The sequence below is a fragment of the Atractosteus spatula genome, chromosome 21, assembly GCF_055471065.1.
Source record: "Atractosteus spatula isolate fAtrSpa1 chromosome 21, fAtrSpa1.hap1, whole genome shotgun sequence".
Classification (NCBI taxonomy): Eukaryota; Metazoa; Chordata; class Actinopteri; order Semionotiformes; family Lepisosteidae; genus Atractosteus; species Atractosteus spatula.
The window spans coordinates 14,472,744-14,486,675 of NC_142726.1; the positions used below are offsets into that span (position 1 = coordinate 14,472,744).

At 51.0% G+C, this 13,932-nt stretch overlaps 1 protein-coding gene across 4 annotated transcripts in view; it reads right to left on the reverse strand.

The window, feature by feature from the left end:
- Positions 1–3,723: 3,723 nt before the first annotated feature.
- ripor1 (RHO family interacting cell polarization regulator 1) overlaps positions 3,724–13,932 on the reverse strand; it is a 76,034-nt gene continuing 65,825 nt past the window's right edge. For 3 of the 4 annotated variants that reach the window (XM_088938925.1, XM_088938924.1, XM_088938923.1), the window contains exons 13-22: positions 12,287–13,288; positions 10,858–11,000; positions 9,566–9,722; positions 8,558–8,693; positions 7,772–7,933; positions 7,458–7,616; positions 6,449–6,645; positions 6,055–6,138; positions 5,594–5,684; positions 3,724–5,139 (exon numbers count right to left, since the gene is read on the reverse strand). In XM_088938925.1, coding sequence (XP_088795051.1) covers positions 5,042–5,139; positions 5,594–5,684; positions 6,055–6,138; positions 6,449–6,645; positions 7,458–7,616; positions 7,772–7,933; positions 8,558–8,693; positions 9,566–9,722; positions 10,858–11,000; positions 12,287–13,288 — 2,229 coding nt within the window. In that variant the 3' untranslated portion in view covers positions 3,724–5,041. The remainder of the gene's footprint in view (positions 5,140–5,593; positions 5,685–6,054; positions 6,139–6,448; positions 6,646–7,457; positions 7,617–7,771; positions 7,934–8,557; positions 8,694–9,565; positions 9,723–10,857; positions 11,001–12,286; positions 13,289–13,932) is intronic. The other variant, XM_088938926.1, reaches the window with a different exon arrangement.

Genomic DNA, 13,932 nt, shown 5'->3' on the forward strand with positions numbered 1-13,932 from the left:
AATCTAAATTGGCCATACTGTCTTTGAAAGTAAATGTCTAATTGATAGGAACCAAGGAGGAAAACAGTGGAGTGAAAAACTGTGAAAACTGTTTCACATTAAAAACACTTTCAGTCTTATGACAGTTACGTTCCCTTACCTATCTGTTAGTTTCTGGGCACTTCAAACAGATTCAATGGCAGATTGTCTCACTTAACACGTAATGCCCTATTTACAGCACTGCTGCAGAGTTTGCATTTTTGTTCGTCTCTCTCAACCTGTAACATGCACTAGTTCCCATCCATCCATTTTCTAACCGCAGTCAAGGGGAGCCAGAGTCTATCCCTGCAAGCAGCGTGCGCTGGGCGGGGTACACCCTGGATAGCACACAGAGATGAACAAGACATGCACACACTCACACCAGGGCCTATTTTCCCAGAAGCCAATCAACTTCCTGTACGTTTTTGAAGTGTGGGAGGAAACCGAAGCACCTGGAGGAAACCCATGCAAACACAGGGAGAACATACAAACTCCACACAGACAGCACCCCAGGTCTGCAATTGAACCTACGATAGCAACGCTGGCCACTGTGCTGCCCCTAGCAGAAGCAGTTCTTATACTAACATAGTTTGTAGATTTTGCCATTAGGAAAAACTCCTCTGACAGGGTGACTTCTATGTGTGCATACATAGCTGGCAACATCTATCTGCTTGCCTGCAGCGATTCCTGCTGTGAGACTCTCCAGGATTTCACAGCAGCTGTGAAGCTGTCCTATAACTATGATAGTTTGTCATGAACTTCGTCTATCTAATCTAACATAACCTGCCACCATGTGCAGTCTGTGACATTACTGTGCATGGTATTTGACAACGGGAAAGCCAATGATATGAAGTTAACTCTGTTCAACGGTGTGTTTTTACTGTTTCCTTGCAATAAAACTTCTTTCAGAAGAAACCTTTTAGGAAAATTCATTACGGTCATTTCTGGGCAATGTCAGAAGGTGAAAGTGGCACAGATACACTGTACCAGGTACCAAAGCACGGGGGTTTCCAGCAGCACTAAATTAAAGGTCACTCTAGCTGCTTTTAAAGCACCCTTGCAAAACAACAACAGAAAATGTGCTCACAGTTCCTTTATAATTTAACCTGTACTCTACTGGCGAAACTGTAGATACAATCACTAACATACACCGATGAGGTAAATGAAGTAGGACCTGAGATTTGAACCCGGGCTGAGTGGTGTAAAGTGAGACTCAGCTCACATTGTTTCGTGATCAGCTGAGGTTTAGTGTTTACAGTAACTGGGGAAACAAACGACCAAAAGCAAGTTTTAAAGGTGCGTCACGTCATTAAAAACGTATCTGAGGCGTAAACAAGAGGTTTTAACGGGGATCTGCGTCAACGTGCATGCTGAAAAGGAAGAGAATAAAAAGTAAAGGAAGACGTGAAAAAAACGCGTTAAGTGTGTTGCCAATACATTAAGCCATCACCTCAGTTGCAATGCCTCGCATCAGAAAATAATGACGCGCTCGACATAACTGTATTTGAACACGCAGGATATTCCCGTTGATCACTTCTGCTATTAACTACACAATGACAGAAAACTCTTCTTTTTCAATCCGGACGGCGGGGTGGAGGATGGGTACCCGCAGAAATCCTAAACCAACGCAGAAAAAAAAAACACGAAGCAGAAACAATCCGAGCAAACTCGGCAATTGAGTGTGTCGGTGCCGCCTTCTTCTCTGAAACAGATTATACCCCTCTCTAAAGAGGAAACAAAAAAAGAAAGAAATGGGCGCCTGACCTAAACGTACCCCCAAAACAACGAAAATCCATCAATGGCAAAATACCCGTTAATTACGACCTTAAAAAGCGAAATGTTGAACATTAATCTTACATTATTTAATCGATTTCCATTAATGAAAGAGGGAGGCAGAAGCCAGGAGCCCCGCCGTGCCACCTAGCGGCCGAATAGAGCTCCTGCAAAAAATCCTCCCTTTTGACAGAGTAGCGCCGTTTTGGCTGGACTTCTCCTTTTATTCTGCTCTAAAATTCAAGCGAAGCTCTTGGGCCCTGTTTTTGAATCCTCTTTCGCTTTAACATTAAACCATGACTCCCAAACTTTTCCAATCAGGGAAAACCGCAGGCTGTTTTCAATTCAGCGTCCTGACAATACAGACCCACCCCCTCTTCCGGGATTGGTTGACTGGAAACGTGCCCGACTCTTGTCATTGGATGAATGTGGCTGCGGCTCCTGCTTTGTGATTGGTTAGTGTACGATCACCCCGCCCCCTGTGTTTTTGAATTGGTTTTGTAGACTGGCGCGGTGTGTGAGGCACCCGCCAAAATGATTCAAAACCAAGGGGGCGGGGGGACGGGCGTACGTTAACCAATTGGCGTTGAGATACAGCTGGGCCGTTAAACCAATGAAAAGGAAGGGGCGTGTTTGTTTTGTAAAGAAACGCTCCGAGTTCTTTTACCATGACAGTTCATACAAAATGGCGGCCGTGGTTTGGGGAGTGCGGCTGCGTGGAGCGTCTAAAGCAAAGCTTTCTATAGTTGTCCCCGCAAACTTTCGTGAGGTAGCAGTCTGTCATCATCATGTATTTTTTCGAGATCGTGCTGGGCTGTTCTCGTTTGCTTGTATGATTTTCACATGGAGTCAGGAAGTTATTAAAAGCGCGTGTTTCTTCATAAACTGCCTAAATAAAGCATACTTATGATAAAAAAAACACGTCTGTTGCAGGAAGTTTCCACCTTTTGTCAGACAGGAAGACGATTTAATAAATTCCGAATGATAAAGAACATTGGACCTGTCGTCATTTTTCTCAGAGGGCTTGGAGCAGGCGAGTCAGTCAGCCTCCTAATTGTGCATGTGTGCATTTGGGATGGCTGGGGAGACGCAATTTTATATTGTATTTATATATATCAATTTTCCAGGTATAGCGATTATTATTTTCAGATAAACACCATCTCTTTCTCAAAAGTCCCAAACACACACACATGGTACATGATTTTCAGCTTTTTGGATGACTGCCCACCTTGATTAGGCGTTTAACTCTTCAGTTGCAGTTGTACCAGAAATAAACGTCATTGATCAATCAATCAGCCCATCGAGCTGGTCTGGGATGTTTTAGAACCTCTCTGTTCTGGTTCTGATCACACGCGGGTCAGTGCCTGACAGGAATTTGAGAAAAACCGCAGTGAAACCGAAGCAACAGCAGCAGAACAAGGAAACAAGGAAAACGTCAGAAGTCTCTCTCCTGCACTGATCTTGGGAGTGTTTGTAAAAAGCTAAAACGTTTTAACTAATGCAAAACACTCATTTCTTTTACAATAGTGTAAACATCGAAAGCTCTCATTTTTCTGATTTACTGCTTGCGCAACATTGCTCACCCACAGTGGAAAGTACGAGAGTTTGAGCTGGATTCTTCCAGGTTCAAAAGACACAAAGACTAGAAGCAGAAATGACTGAACGAAAGTCGTGGGGGTGGAGGACTTCTTTGTTAATCTTTCTGGCTCGTTCAACATGTGGGTTATTAGATACATGAGGTGTATCTTCAGCTTCAGTGCCCTCATCTTTCCCAGTTCATCTGGTGTGCAGTGGTTACCCCGTACCCACCAACACACCTGGAGTTGTCGGACATTAAAAGGGAACCCCTGGGACAAATGCTGGTACCTTGTCCGTTAGCGACCAGACTCTCCCCCTGGGGTTGTTGAAACCAACAAAATCCACCAGACACTGTGTTCAATATCTTTCTTTATATTTAGATATTTTTAAACTTTATTTCAGGCAAGATCTTCGACAGACAATATATATCTTTTATAGAAAACAAACTCGAAAGTAAATCATTTTAAATCTTTCATATTTCACAATCAGGAAGTCATAATATAAAATATAGCAATATACTTTCATTTTCGATGCAGCTCACCTGCATTTCACTGCAACACCATTTTAAATAAATTGTCTTTTTTTTTTTCCTCATTTAATCGAAATTGCTCTCCACTGTTCCTCCAGGCACTTGGACTGATGTGGCTTCCGTTGCCAAAGGAAGTCCCACAACACAACGGCTCGTGAAGATTCCCAACCGCACGTGTGACTTGCGCCGTCAAGAGATCTTGGGGATTGTGTCCTGCAGATGATGATGATGATGTGCCAAGAAAAATCACTCTGCAAACACGCATCGGAACAACAGGCAGGCTGGCTCCAGACGGAGATGGAAAGCGACAGTCGGGAGAACCTGAAACCAGAGGTCTCAAACTGGACAGGCGCTTCCATCTTGCTCGGGTTGTCAGAACTGTCGTGGCCCGACAGTAAACACATCCCCTACAGGTCCACTGCAATCACCGCCAGCAGCCTGACAATCCGATCAGCTACCTGGGCTCTTGACACTTTCCTTACAAACCAAAATAACATCCGTTTGCAATTCAGTAGAAATTAAAACAAATATTTTACTCACAAATTATATTACTTTAGAGATCTGTGGCACTGTGTTCACTTTCTCGGTTATTTTCCCCCTGAGTTATTGAACGGGCAGCATAGAGCTCCTGGCGTCTCTCTTCTCAAGTCCGTGAAAAGCTCTCCGTTAATAAAGGGGGCAGGCTGTTGGGGCCACCCCCCTTTCCCCCCCACTCACCCCGGGGAACCCTTCGGACTCACGCCCTGCGCACCCGGAAGCTCGTCGGGAGCTTCAGGGATTTTGTCAGAAGAACATTCCAGGCAGGAAAGCCCAGGTCACCAGCATCGTCTTCCCTTGCAGGTGTCTCGACAGGCGTTCCGGGGAGACTTCAGTGCCCCCCGCCCTGTCGGTGTTTGTCCCATTATTCCAGCAGCTGAATCACAGAGGGAGGCGCCGTGTCCTGCTCTGCCAGGGCACACCCCAGCTACTAACGCGCCTCCCAGCGGGACTCGACGCCGCCGTGTTCCCATTCGCGCGCTTCCTTCCTCGTTGACGTCGCTCAGTACTGGCACCCTCCATCGTGCACGTGCGTCGCTGCTGCCACAGGCACCGACAGGCCCGGGCCTGGGGGGGGGAGGGTGTGCTGGGCTCCGGGGGGGGGCTCTAGAAGGCTGTGCTGGCCATGGCCCCCGGGGCAAAGAGCCGGGGGACCCCATCCTGGCTCTCCTCCACGTGCCGGTAGGCCTGCTTCCCCTCGTGCCCTAGACAGAGCGCACAGAGTGGGAGTCAGTCTCCAGCCTCCCGCCTGCGCTGAGGGGCTGCTATCGCACTTGAACTCAACCTCTTCGCTTTCTGCCCCACGCACTCCATCTACTACATTTCTGCACTGTTTCTGGCACTTTCTGGAGGTCCGCACATTTTCAGCACAACGCATTATAAGCAGTATATCTACACGCACTGTGCTCAGAGCACAGAAACATGTTGTTCTGTCAGAAAGTTATTAAACAAAAAAATAGCAAGAACTCCCCCTATGTTCACTTCCTGAATACAAAGTCGATGCCACATCCCTGCATCTCTGGGGGGAAAAAATATTTTCTCTTTTACGATGTTCAACTTAACACCTAGCAAATGACTACCCGGTGCATCATTCCAGTTTTAACACTTCCAGTTCCAGCGCATACTCACTGGGTCCACACAGGCACCAGCTCCACTCACCAAATGACAGTAGAGTCTGCTTGGCTGCGTCCCTCACGTCCTCCTTGTCTGTCTGGCACAGATACGCCAGCTGGTCGATGCTTTCTTTAGCCTGACAGACAAAGCAGCGAGGTGGGGCGGTTTAGGGGGGTGCGTACCTGCATTTCTTACAGTGTCAGCTAACAACTCCCAATCTGTGCTGCTGAGGCTCAACTGTTTTCATTACTACACAGTATCCCTTGTCAGAATCCTCAGCGTGCCCCGCAGGGAGAGCTCGGGCCCTGCAGGAAATCCCAGCCAAATCCCAGAGACAGAAACTGAGAAAGAATCCGCCCGGCAGATGTCAACATTAATACCACATGCTACTGAGGCAAATTCATTCTAAAGCCATCAGCAGCAGCCCAGTGTGTCACGATCATACTGGAAAGGCCTTTTCTGAATTCGAGAGCTGGAGAATCCAGCGGCAGCGGTTTCAGACCCACCTTGAGACACGCAAGAGCCTTACAGCCTGCAACCCGTGTCTCTGCTCGGTCATCCTCCAGCAGCTCCAGACAGCACACCAGGGCCTGACGGGAAACGTATGAAACATTAAATGTCTTGCAGAAAAAGGCACCGTATCCTAGCACAAAGCCAGTTAACCCTGCTGCAGCCACAGTCTTCAGTACTGGGGGACTTGCATTTAACCCACCACCATCAGAAACCCATTAATTCCTGGTAAGAGTCACAGCAAACCTGGAGTCTATCCTAGAAGCACAGGACAGGAGGTGGACAGGGATTTGCAAATTTATTGAAATAAATTTTCTTTATGAGCATTTGGATGTTTGTGAAAAGCACGGTCTTGACACAGCTGATACTGACAGGGGACATCTCTCTCACCCTCTCTCTGTGCTGGGGATGTTCAGCCAGGTTGCGCAGGAGGCCAGAGGCAGCGTTGCACACCTTGCCCCTGGGATCCTGCAGCAGCCGACTGACAGCCTGCAGCCCTTCCCTCTGCAGGCTCGACTCAGGCGGTCTCTTCAGGGCCTTCAGCAGTGCATCCTGGTCCCCCGACTGCAGGCTCTGCACCAGCCACACTGTGGGTAACGGGTAGAGAGACAGGGGAGAACGGACAGGACATCCAGTCAGCAGGGCAGAGAATCAGTACTGTAGATAAAGTCCGGATGTTAAAGTACAACAACCAGTTTAAGGGGTATATCCTTTCATCAATGAAGCAGAACCAAAAGTGGAAAATTTGAAATGATTCCACAATTAATCCAGCAATCGCCTCTCTAAATGTGTTTGATTAACCTCCAGTTATCATGAATTTAAAAATGTGTCATTTGTAGCGATAAGCTTAATACTACGACAATTTCTCTTGGGTGGCACAGTAACCACCCTTGCTCTAAGAGAGGCACAGGGTATCTGAAGACCTGAGAACTGGCGATTTAGACCAATCAAGTCCATAGCATATTAGACCAAATGAAAACCAAAATAAGGCTGAAACACTTAAACCACTTCTGTGGATATGCTTGTGCGTCTGTGATCTTACACATGATACTGGCACATAGCCCATTCTCCTTACACCAGGAGAGCTCTGTCCTGTGGGGTTTTACAGGCAGTCTTTAAATCATCAATTCCTAAAGGCCTAAAATAATTTAACTGTGATCAGTCAAAACAGGTGGTGTTTCAATGAAGTAATCTAGAGAGCATTTGGGAAAAAAACCAGAATATCTTTCAGCCCTGCAGGACCTGTGCTCCTTTTATTGAAGCACTGCAACGGCAAGTGGTCCTGATCTTCCAGTAACAGGTGTTTTAGATCTGTGTCTGCATCCTATAAGAGCAACGTGTTCAGAGTGCCCCCGGAGCGGGGCTGGAGACCCCCGCCCGCACACTCCCTGCGGCTCACCCTCCTCCGCGAGATCGGCCACGTGCGTGCCCAGCGCCGTGACGCCCTCCGCCTCCAGGTAGCTCCAGAACTGGAAGAGCGTCAGAGTCCCCCTGCCTCCGCTGCCCGCCCGCCTGGGCAGCTTCCGGTCCAGCACGCGCTCCGCCAGCCGCAGGAACACTGGGATACAACGGCAGCGGCCAGAGCGTTAACCACCCGCCTCGCTGGCAAGGCCTGGGCAATTCCTTTCGCCCGTGCTCGTCCTGCGCTCATCTGAAATCTGCTCCTAACGGGTTTCCTAACGGGCACTGGCCTGGCTCTCCCCGCTGTCTTACCAGTGTCTGCCAGGCTGGCACAGCGCTCCGGTAGCCTGGCACTGAACGCCGAGCTCAGGGTGTGCAGGAAGGTGTCAGCAGAGGTGGTGAAGACGTTGTCACAGTCTGTGCACTGCTTCCAGAAGGCCAGGGCACCGTCACAGGTCTCCAGCTGTGGCACCACTGGGGAGGGGAGAGGGAGAGAGACCGTCAGAGTCTGGCGATAAGAGATCTATAAGACCATCTATAAGATAAGAGATCTATAAGACCATCTATAAGAGATCTATAAGACCAGAGATCTATAAGACCATCTATAAGATCTATAGGGCCTGAGCCTGCCATGGTCCACCTGCACGCTCATAGCTTACTGACAATGGGGTTTTCAGCTTCCTGTGGGGGCTGTCGATTCCAGAGCGCTGCTTTTAAAAGCTGAGGACTTCATTCTAGCGAATCACATCAGCTCTAATCTGCCCAAATTAGTTAACAGCTGAGCAAAGTTTTTCAGTTCTCCTGCAGCCTACAGTTCTGCATTTCCAAAACAAAATCACGTTTGTGTTGAATCACACACAAAGGAGATTTATTTTAAGTGATCTGGGATTTTGTATTTGTATGAATTTTTCTTGAGGTCAGTCAGCTAGCTTTTTGTTAATCTTGTAAATGATTCCAGTATTTTGTCCTTATAAAACCTACAAAGAACAATTAAAACAGGCTGTTAAAACCTGCAGGTTCAGTGCCCTTAAACCCTCTTCCCGACACAGCAGCAGTCCAGCAGCTGGCTGGCACAGATCCCTGCACAACTCTACCTACCCTCCTCCGGGGCAGTGACCTGGCCAGCACAGCCCTCCACGACTCGGTGGATGAGCTCCAGACTGTGGGCCTCTCTCAGCAGCCGGTCCAGCGCGTACATCTCTCCGCAGCGCAGCGGCCCAAAGGTCCCCAGTTTCTGTGGGGAGCGCAGCACAGGGGCATGAGGGGGAGCTCTGCAGGACTGTGGGCAGTAATGGTGTGTGAGCACCTGCCTGTGTGCGACTATGCAGCCATATCTCCCTGCAACTCACCACTGGCAGCCCAGGTGTGAGCCTGGTCAGCACCTGGATGGGAGACCTCCTGGGAAAAGCTAAGGTTGCTGCCGGAAGAGGTGTTAGTGGGGCCAGCAGGGGGCGCTCACCCCGCGGTCCATATGGGTCCTAATTCCCCAGTATAGTGACTGGAACACTATACTGTAAAAAGGCGCCATTCTTCGGATGAGACGTAAAACCAAGGTCCTGACTCTCTGTGGTCATTAAAGATCCCAGGGCATTTCCTGAAAAGAGTAGGGGTGTAACCCTGGTGTCCTGGCCAAATTTCCCATTGGCCCTTACCAGTCATGGCCTCCTAATAATCCCCATCTCTGAATTGGTTTCATTACACTGTTCTCCTCCCTGCGGATAGCTGGTGTGTGGGGAGCGTACTGGTGCACTATGGCTGCCGTCGCATCACCCAAATGGGGCTGCACACTGGTGGTGGTGGAGGGGATCCCCATTACCTGTCAATCGCTTTGAGTGGAGTGTCCAGAAAACCGCTATATAAGTGTAAGCAATTATTATTATTATTATGATGCATGTGAGACAAGAAGCAAGAACACTGTACAACAGTGGTATCACAGAAGGGTGATTACGCAGTGCACTTCTGCTTCAACCTTGAGGTTGATCACTTGCAGGCCAGGATTTATTGATCTTAAGCAGCCTGTTTGGTGAGGATCATTTACTTGAGAACGCCTGCTGTGCAGTCCAACTCTGTCGGCTCTTCCCCCTGAGACACGAAAGGGGTTCTCACCAAAAGCTGTGTGCTGCAGGTCTGCAGGTGAGCCACCAGCGCCTGGTCCAGGGTCTGGCAGCCTGTGGTCAAGGGCAGCGGGGACGACCCACAGCGCACACACATCTGCCCCTCCTGCGCGCTCTCCTCCGCAGGCCTGAGGGACGCGCTCTGCACACTGCACACAAGCACATACAGCCGGGCGTCAACCATCTTTAAGTATGTGTTGAGTAAACGAACTGCACAGTGTCACTGGCTTAACAGAGTTAGATACTGAGATAAAAAAGGTTACAAGTTGAGATTTGGATGGTGGAGTGGGGGCCCTTCCTCACTCTCCACAGGAAACACCTGCGAGTCACGTTAATGTAACGGGGTGGTAGCTGGAGACAAGATGGCAGTTCTTATTGAACCACATTTCCCAGAAGGCAGTGGGGGGCAATGACCTACCGTCTTCTGTCACCTGATTGATGAATCAGGACGTGACAGCACGAGGCTTTAACTTTTGAAGAGAAACTGACCTTTTCTCTTCTTTGGGGGTAGAGATTTTTGAGCAGAAATTTGTAAGAAACTTGTTTTGGAGCCAGTAAGCAGCTTAGCGCCCCAGCCACTTTTTGTGCGATTAGGAGTTTTGGCTTGTTGCACTTCACATAGTAAATAAGGAGCACTGTTTGTTTTTCCCTTGCCATTGCACTATGTGTTCGTTTACATGCGTATTTAAAGGTGCTGTTACAGCTCTCCACCTCCTCAGACAGGTTTTCCACAAAAATTATCAGTTTTTAAACAAACACCATGTTTTCAAACTTCCACAATAGTTACAGAGTATCTTAACGTTTTCAGTCCTTTTGAACCAATTCTTCTGTCCTTAAGCTGTTTATCACAAGAGGGCGCTGAAGTTCTCTGATTCATGACTTGGCAGTACAAGTGAATTAACAAAAAAGCAAATTATGGACCTCAATATCCAGAAATAGACCCAAAAAAATACAGTCTGGTCATTCCAGTGGGAAGGGATGGCTCTTGTCTACAGCAAATCAGAGGTGAACAGATGAGGTGAGAATATTTCTTCTTTCTGCTTCATTGGTGCTTTTGTTGCTATGTGTTAATTCCTCAAAGGGGCAAATACACTATTATTGAAAAACAAGCCTGTCTTCTTTTCACCGCGGTGCCACGGTGCTTGTCAAGAGCTCCTGTGCCCTGGATGTCTGCTTGAGACAGGGCTCGCGCTGAAACACCAAGAGACGGAGGAAACTGAGGAGGAGGAGGAGCGACTGAGGGGTGGAAGATGAAAGGATCGAAGAGGGGGGGAGAGGGCTCACCTGTCCCGGCGGTCCTGGCCCCCCGAGGCCTCCGAACCCTCGTCCTCCAGGTCCGAGGTGTTGAGGAAGTCGAAGCTCTCCAGGGCCGTCTCCACCGCCAGGCTGATGCTGGAGGACCTGCTGCAGGTCCGACCCTGCCCCAGCTGCACGACAGACGCACGCTTAGCCACAAGAGAACGGAGGCCAACCAGAGGACCGTTCGGCACGTTTCGCGCATTGGGTGGCAAAACGATAATTGAAGGGTAGCTAATTGATCTGAGGATCTTCCTATGCCATTTCCTGAAAGGGGACGTGTCAAAGGGTCAGCTTTGACGGCAGGGCTGGGTTTCTTGTACCAGACTCCCACAACCCTTGGGGTAAAGAACAAGCAGACACTCCCCCCCAGAACCACACACACAACTGCACACGCTCTCAAACAGCATCCACTCACTGCAACAGGACACAGCCCTGTTCCCCCTACAGTGGACTCTTAACTACGCTAAGAGACAGGATGCTGTGAACCTATTCTACTCATTCAGTGCTGAGGAGATGTCTTTAGGATCATTAGTGTCTCCCAGCTAGTACCTCTGCCCCCCCCCTTGACCAGCAGCCCTCACTGATCGCTGGAGCCAGCCGGAGCCAGCCAGGAGCAGACAAGAGCGCCCAGCACACTGCCACTGCACTGAGAGCTGCCGCCTGAAGCCAGAGAGGAAATTTGCTGGCGCACTGCAGCATCAGGAGGAGCTGAGCAACTCGCCCCTTTGGAGACCACAGTGAATATAATCCCGACGGACACATTTCCTATTTGTGAAAGGCATGCATGATTTTTCTGTCCGGAGACAAATGAGAGACTAGAGTGCATCGCCAAGGGATTCATATATAACCTCTGAGACGATGCCAGCGTTCTGTAACCTTGACACCTTTCACAGCCCGCAGGAGGGAGCCAGCTCAGAGGGGCTGTGCTCCAGTCTCGGCTCGCGCTGCGCCCAGATGGTAATCTGCAGGGTCAGCTGCAGGGGGAGCGCCTACGTGAGCGAGGCAGCGCCCCACCAGACCCTCTCCCGCCCGCCCCTTGCCCCCGTGTGATGACAGGACCACCCAGCAAGGTGGCAGGAAGTGCCCCCCTCTCCCCCCGCTACAGTGGGGCGCTGGAGGAGAAGCTGGGGTGGGAGGGGCTTGGGCCACCGTTTATGTTCATTTGAGGCTCCTTTTCTGCAAGAATCACACAGACCCAGAGGCACCCAGAGGGCAGGGTGCAATACAGCCCTGCCGTCACAAAAGTAAGGAGCATACGTCAAGCAAGGGCAGTCCACTGATTCAAAACTCTCTAATCACTGTAAGCATGAATTGTCTTGCATTACGAGGACTGAGCCAAAGGCAAAAGCACTGTGTGATTAAGGGCGTGAGGGGAAGAGTCTGTGCGGATGGGGCTGCGGTAACTCAAACTCACCATCAGAACCTCCTCCAGGTGCCTGATCTGCTTCTCCAGGGTCTGCAGCTCGGGGAACTGGCCCCTGTAGTCATCCAGCAAGGAGACGACCGCGCTGAGAGCCTCCTCCAGCCCACTGTCCACTGGCTGCGGCCTCGGTGTTCCTGCGTCCTCCTCCCTTGGCCTGGACGCAACGGTACTTTGAGCCTCCTCAAGGCCACTGTCTGCGGGGCTGGCAGGAGGCCTGCACTCAGGCTCTGCCGGCAGCTCAGGCCTCTCTGCCTTGGCGTCCCCCTGCCTCGAGAGAGTTTCTGTTCTGGAGGGGGCACTGTCTCTCCCTGTCTCGGCCGAGGCCAGCTCCGGGAGGGCAGCCTCCTCCTTGCAATCCGCCTGCGGCTCTGCAAGGACCACCGAGTCCCTGTCCCTGGTGGTCCGGACGCTGTCCCTGTCCTCCGCAGTGGAAGGGAGCCCCTCGTCAGTCCTTGCAGGCTGCTCAGGCTCTGGAGCAGCCGTCTCCGGGGGCTCAAGGGCCTTGTGCGCGGCCGCGGGCTGTGGCTGTGACTCTGGCTCTGGGGAGGAGGGGAGCTCCATCCCTATATCGCTGACAGAAACCGCGTCGGCGAGCTCCGCCTGCTCGCCGGGAGACTCGGGGGCTCTGGGCTCTGGAACGGCGCCGTCGGCGCTGGCCTCGCTGATGTGGCTCAGGGAGCGGGAGTAGCGGGTGTGCCCGTTGGACACCACCTGCTCCCCCGGCTCCTCGTCCTCCTCCTCTCCGTCCTCCTCCCCCTCCCGGCCCCGGGGCCCGTCCTGCTGGCCGGCCGGCCCGGCCGACGCGGCCGCCTCGCGGGGGGCGAAGGAGATCTGGATGGGGGGCACGACCGCCTGCAGCTCCGGCTGCACCAGCGTCTTGTGAGCGTGCCGCAGGCCGAGGGACAGCTGCGGGCTGGAGGAGTCGTCCGAGGACTCGGAGGAGTTGGACCAGGCCGTGCCGTTGTCCAGCTCTTCCTGGCGCCGCAGCATGTTCTGTGGAGGTGGAAGGGAGCGTGTGAGCGCAGAGCGCGGCAGGGCGGCTCACACAGACACGGGTACTGGCAGGACACGGGGCGCTGCTACCAGAAGACTAGAAAGACACAACAGCTGCCCCTGCTGGCAAGCGGAGCGGTGGCACTGTGGCTCAGGATCTGCGCCTGTGGCTGGTTGCTGGTTCAAATCCCATGGCCGGCAGAGGAACCCTACTCCATTGGGCCCCTGAGCAAGGCCCTTAACCCTGACTGCTCCAGGGGTGCTGTACAATGACTGACCCTGTGCTCTGACCCCAAGCTTCTCTCCCTGTCTGTGTGTCTCATGGAGAGCAAGCTGGGGTCTGTGAAAAGACAAATTCCTAATGCAAGAAATTGTATATGGCCAATAAAGTAATCCTAAGTGTTGCCTCCTCTCCTGCTTGAGCTTTTAGGCAATACTGTCCAGATGCAATCAAGTCACACTCAGCCATGCGTTTGCTTGATTTGGGTTCCGCACATGAATTGCACTTGAATTGGCTAATTCTGCTCAGAAACCTGCAAAGCACCCTTCCAGAAGCTAATGCAAGTGCCTGTAGACAAGGAGGGCTGTCAGAATCAGTGAGAGAAAACATGCAGGAGGCTTCAGTATTGCTTCCAAATGTCCAG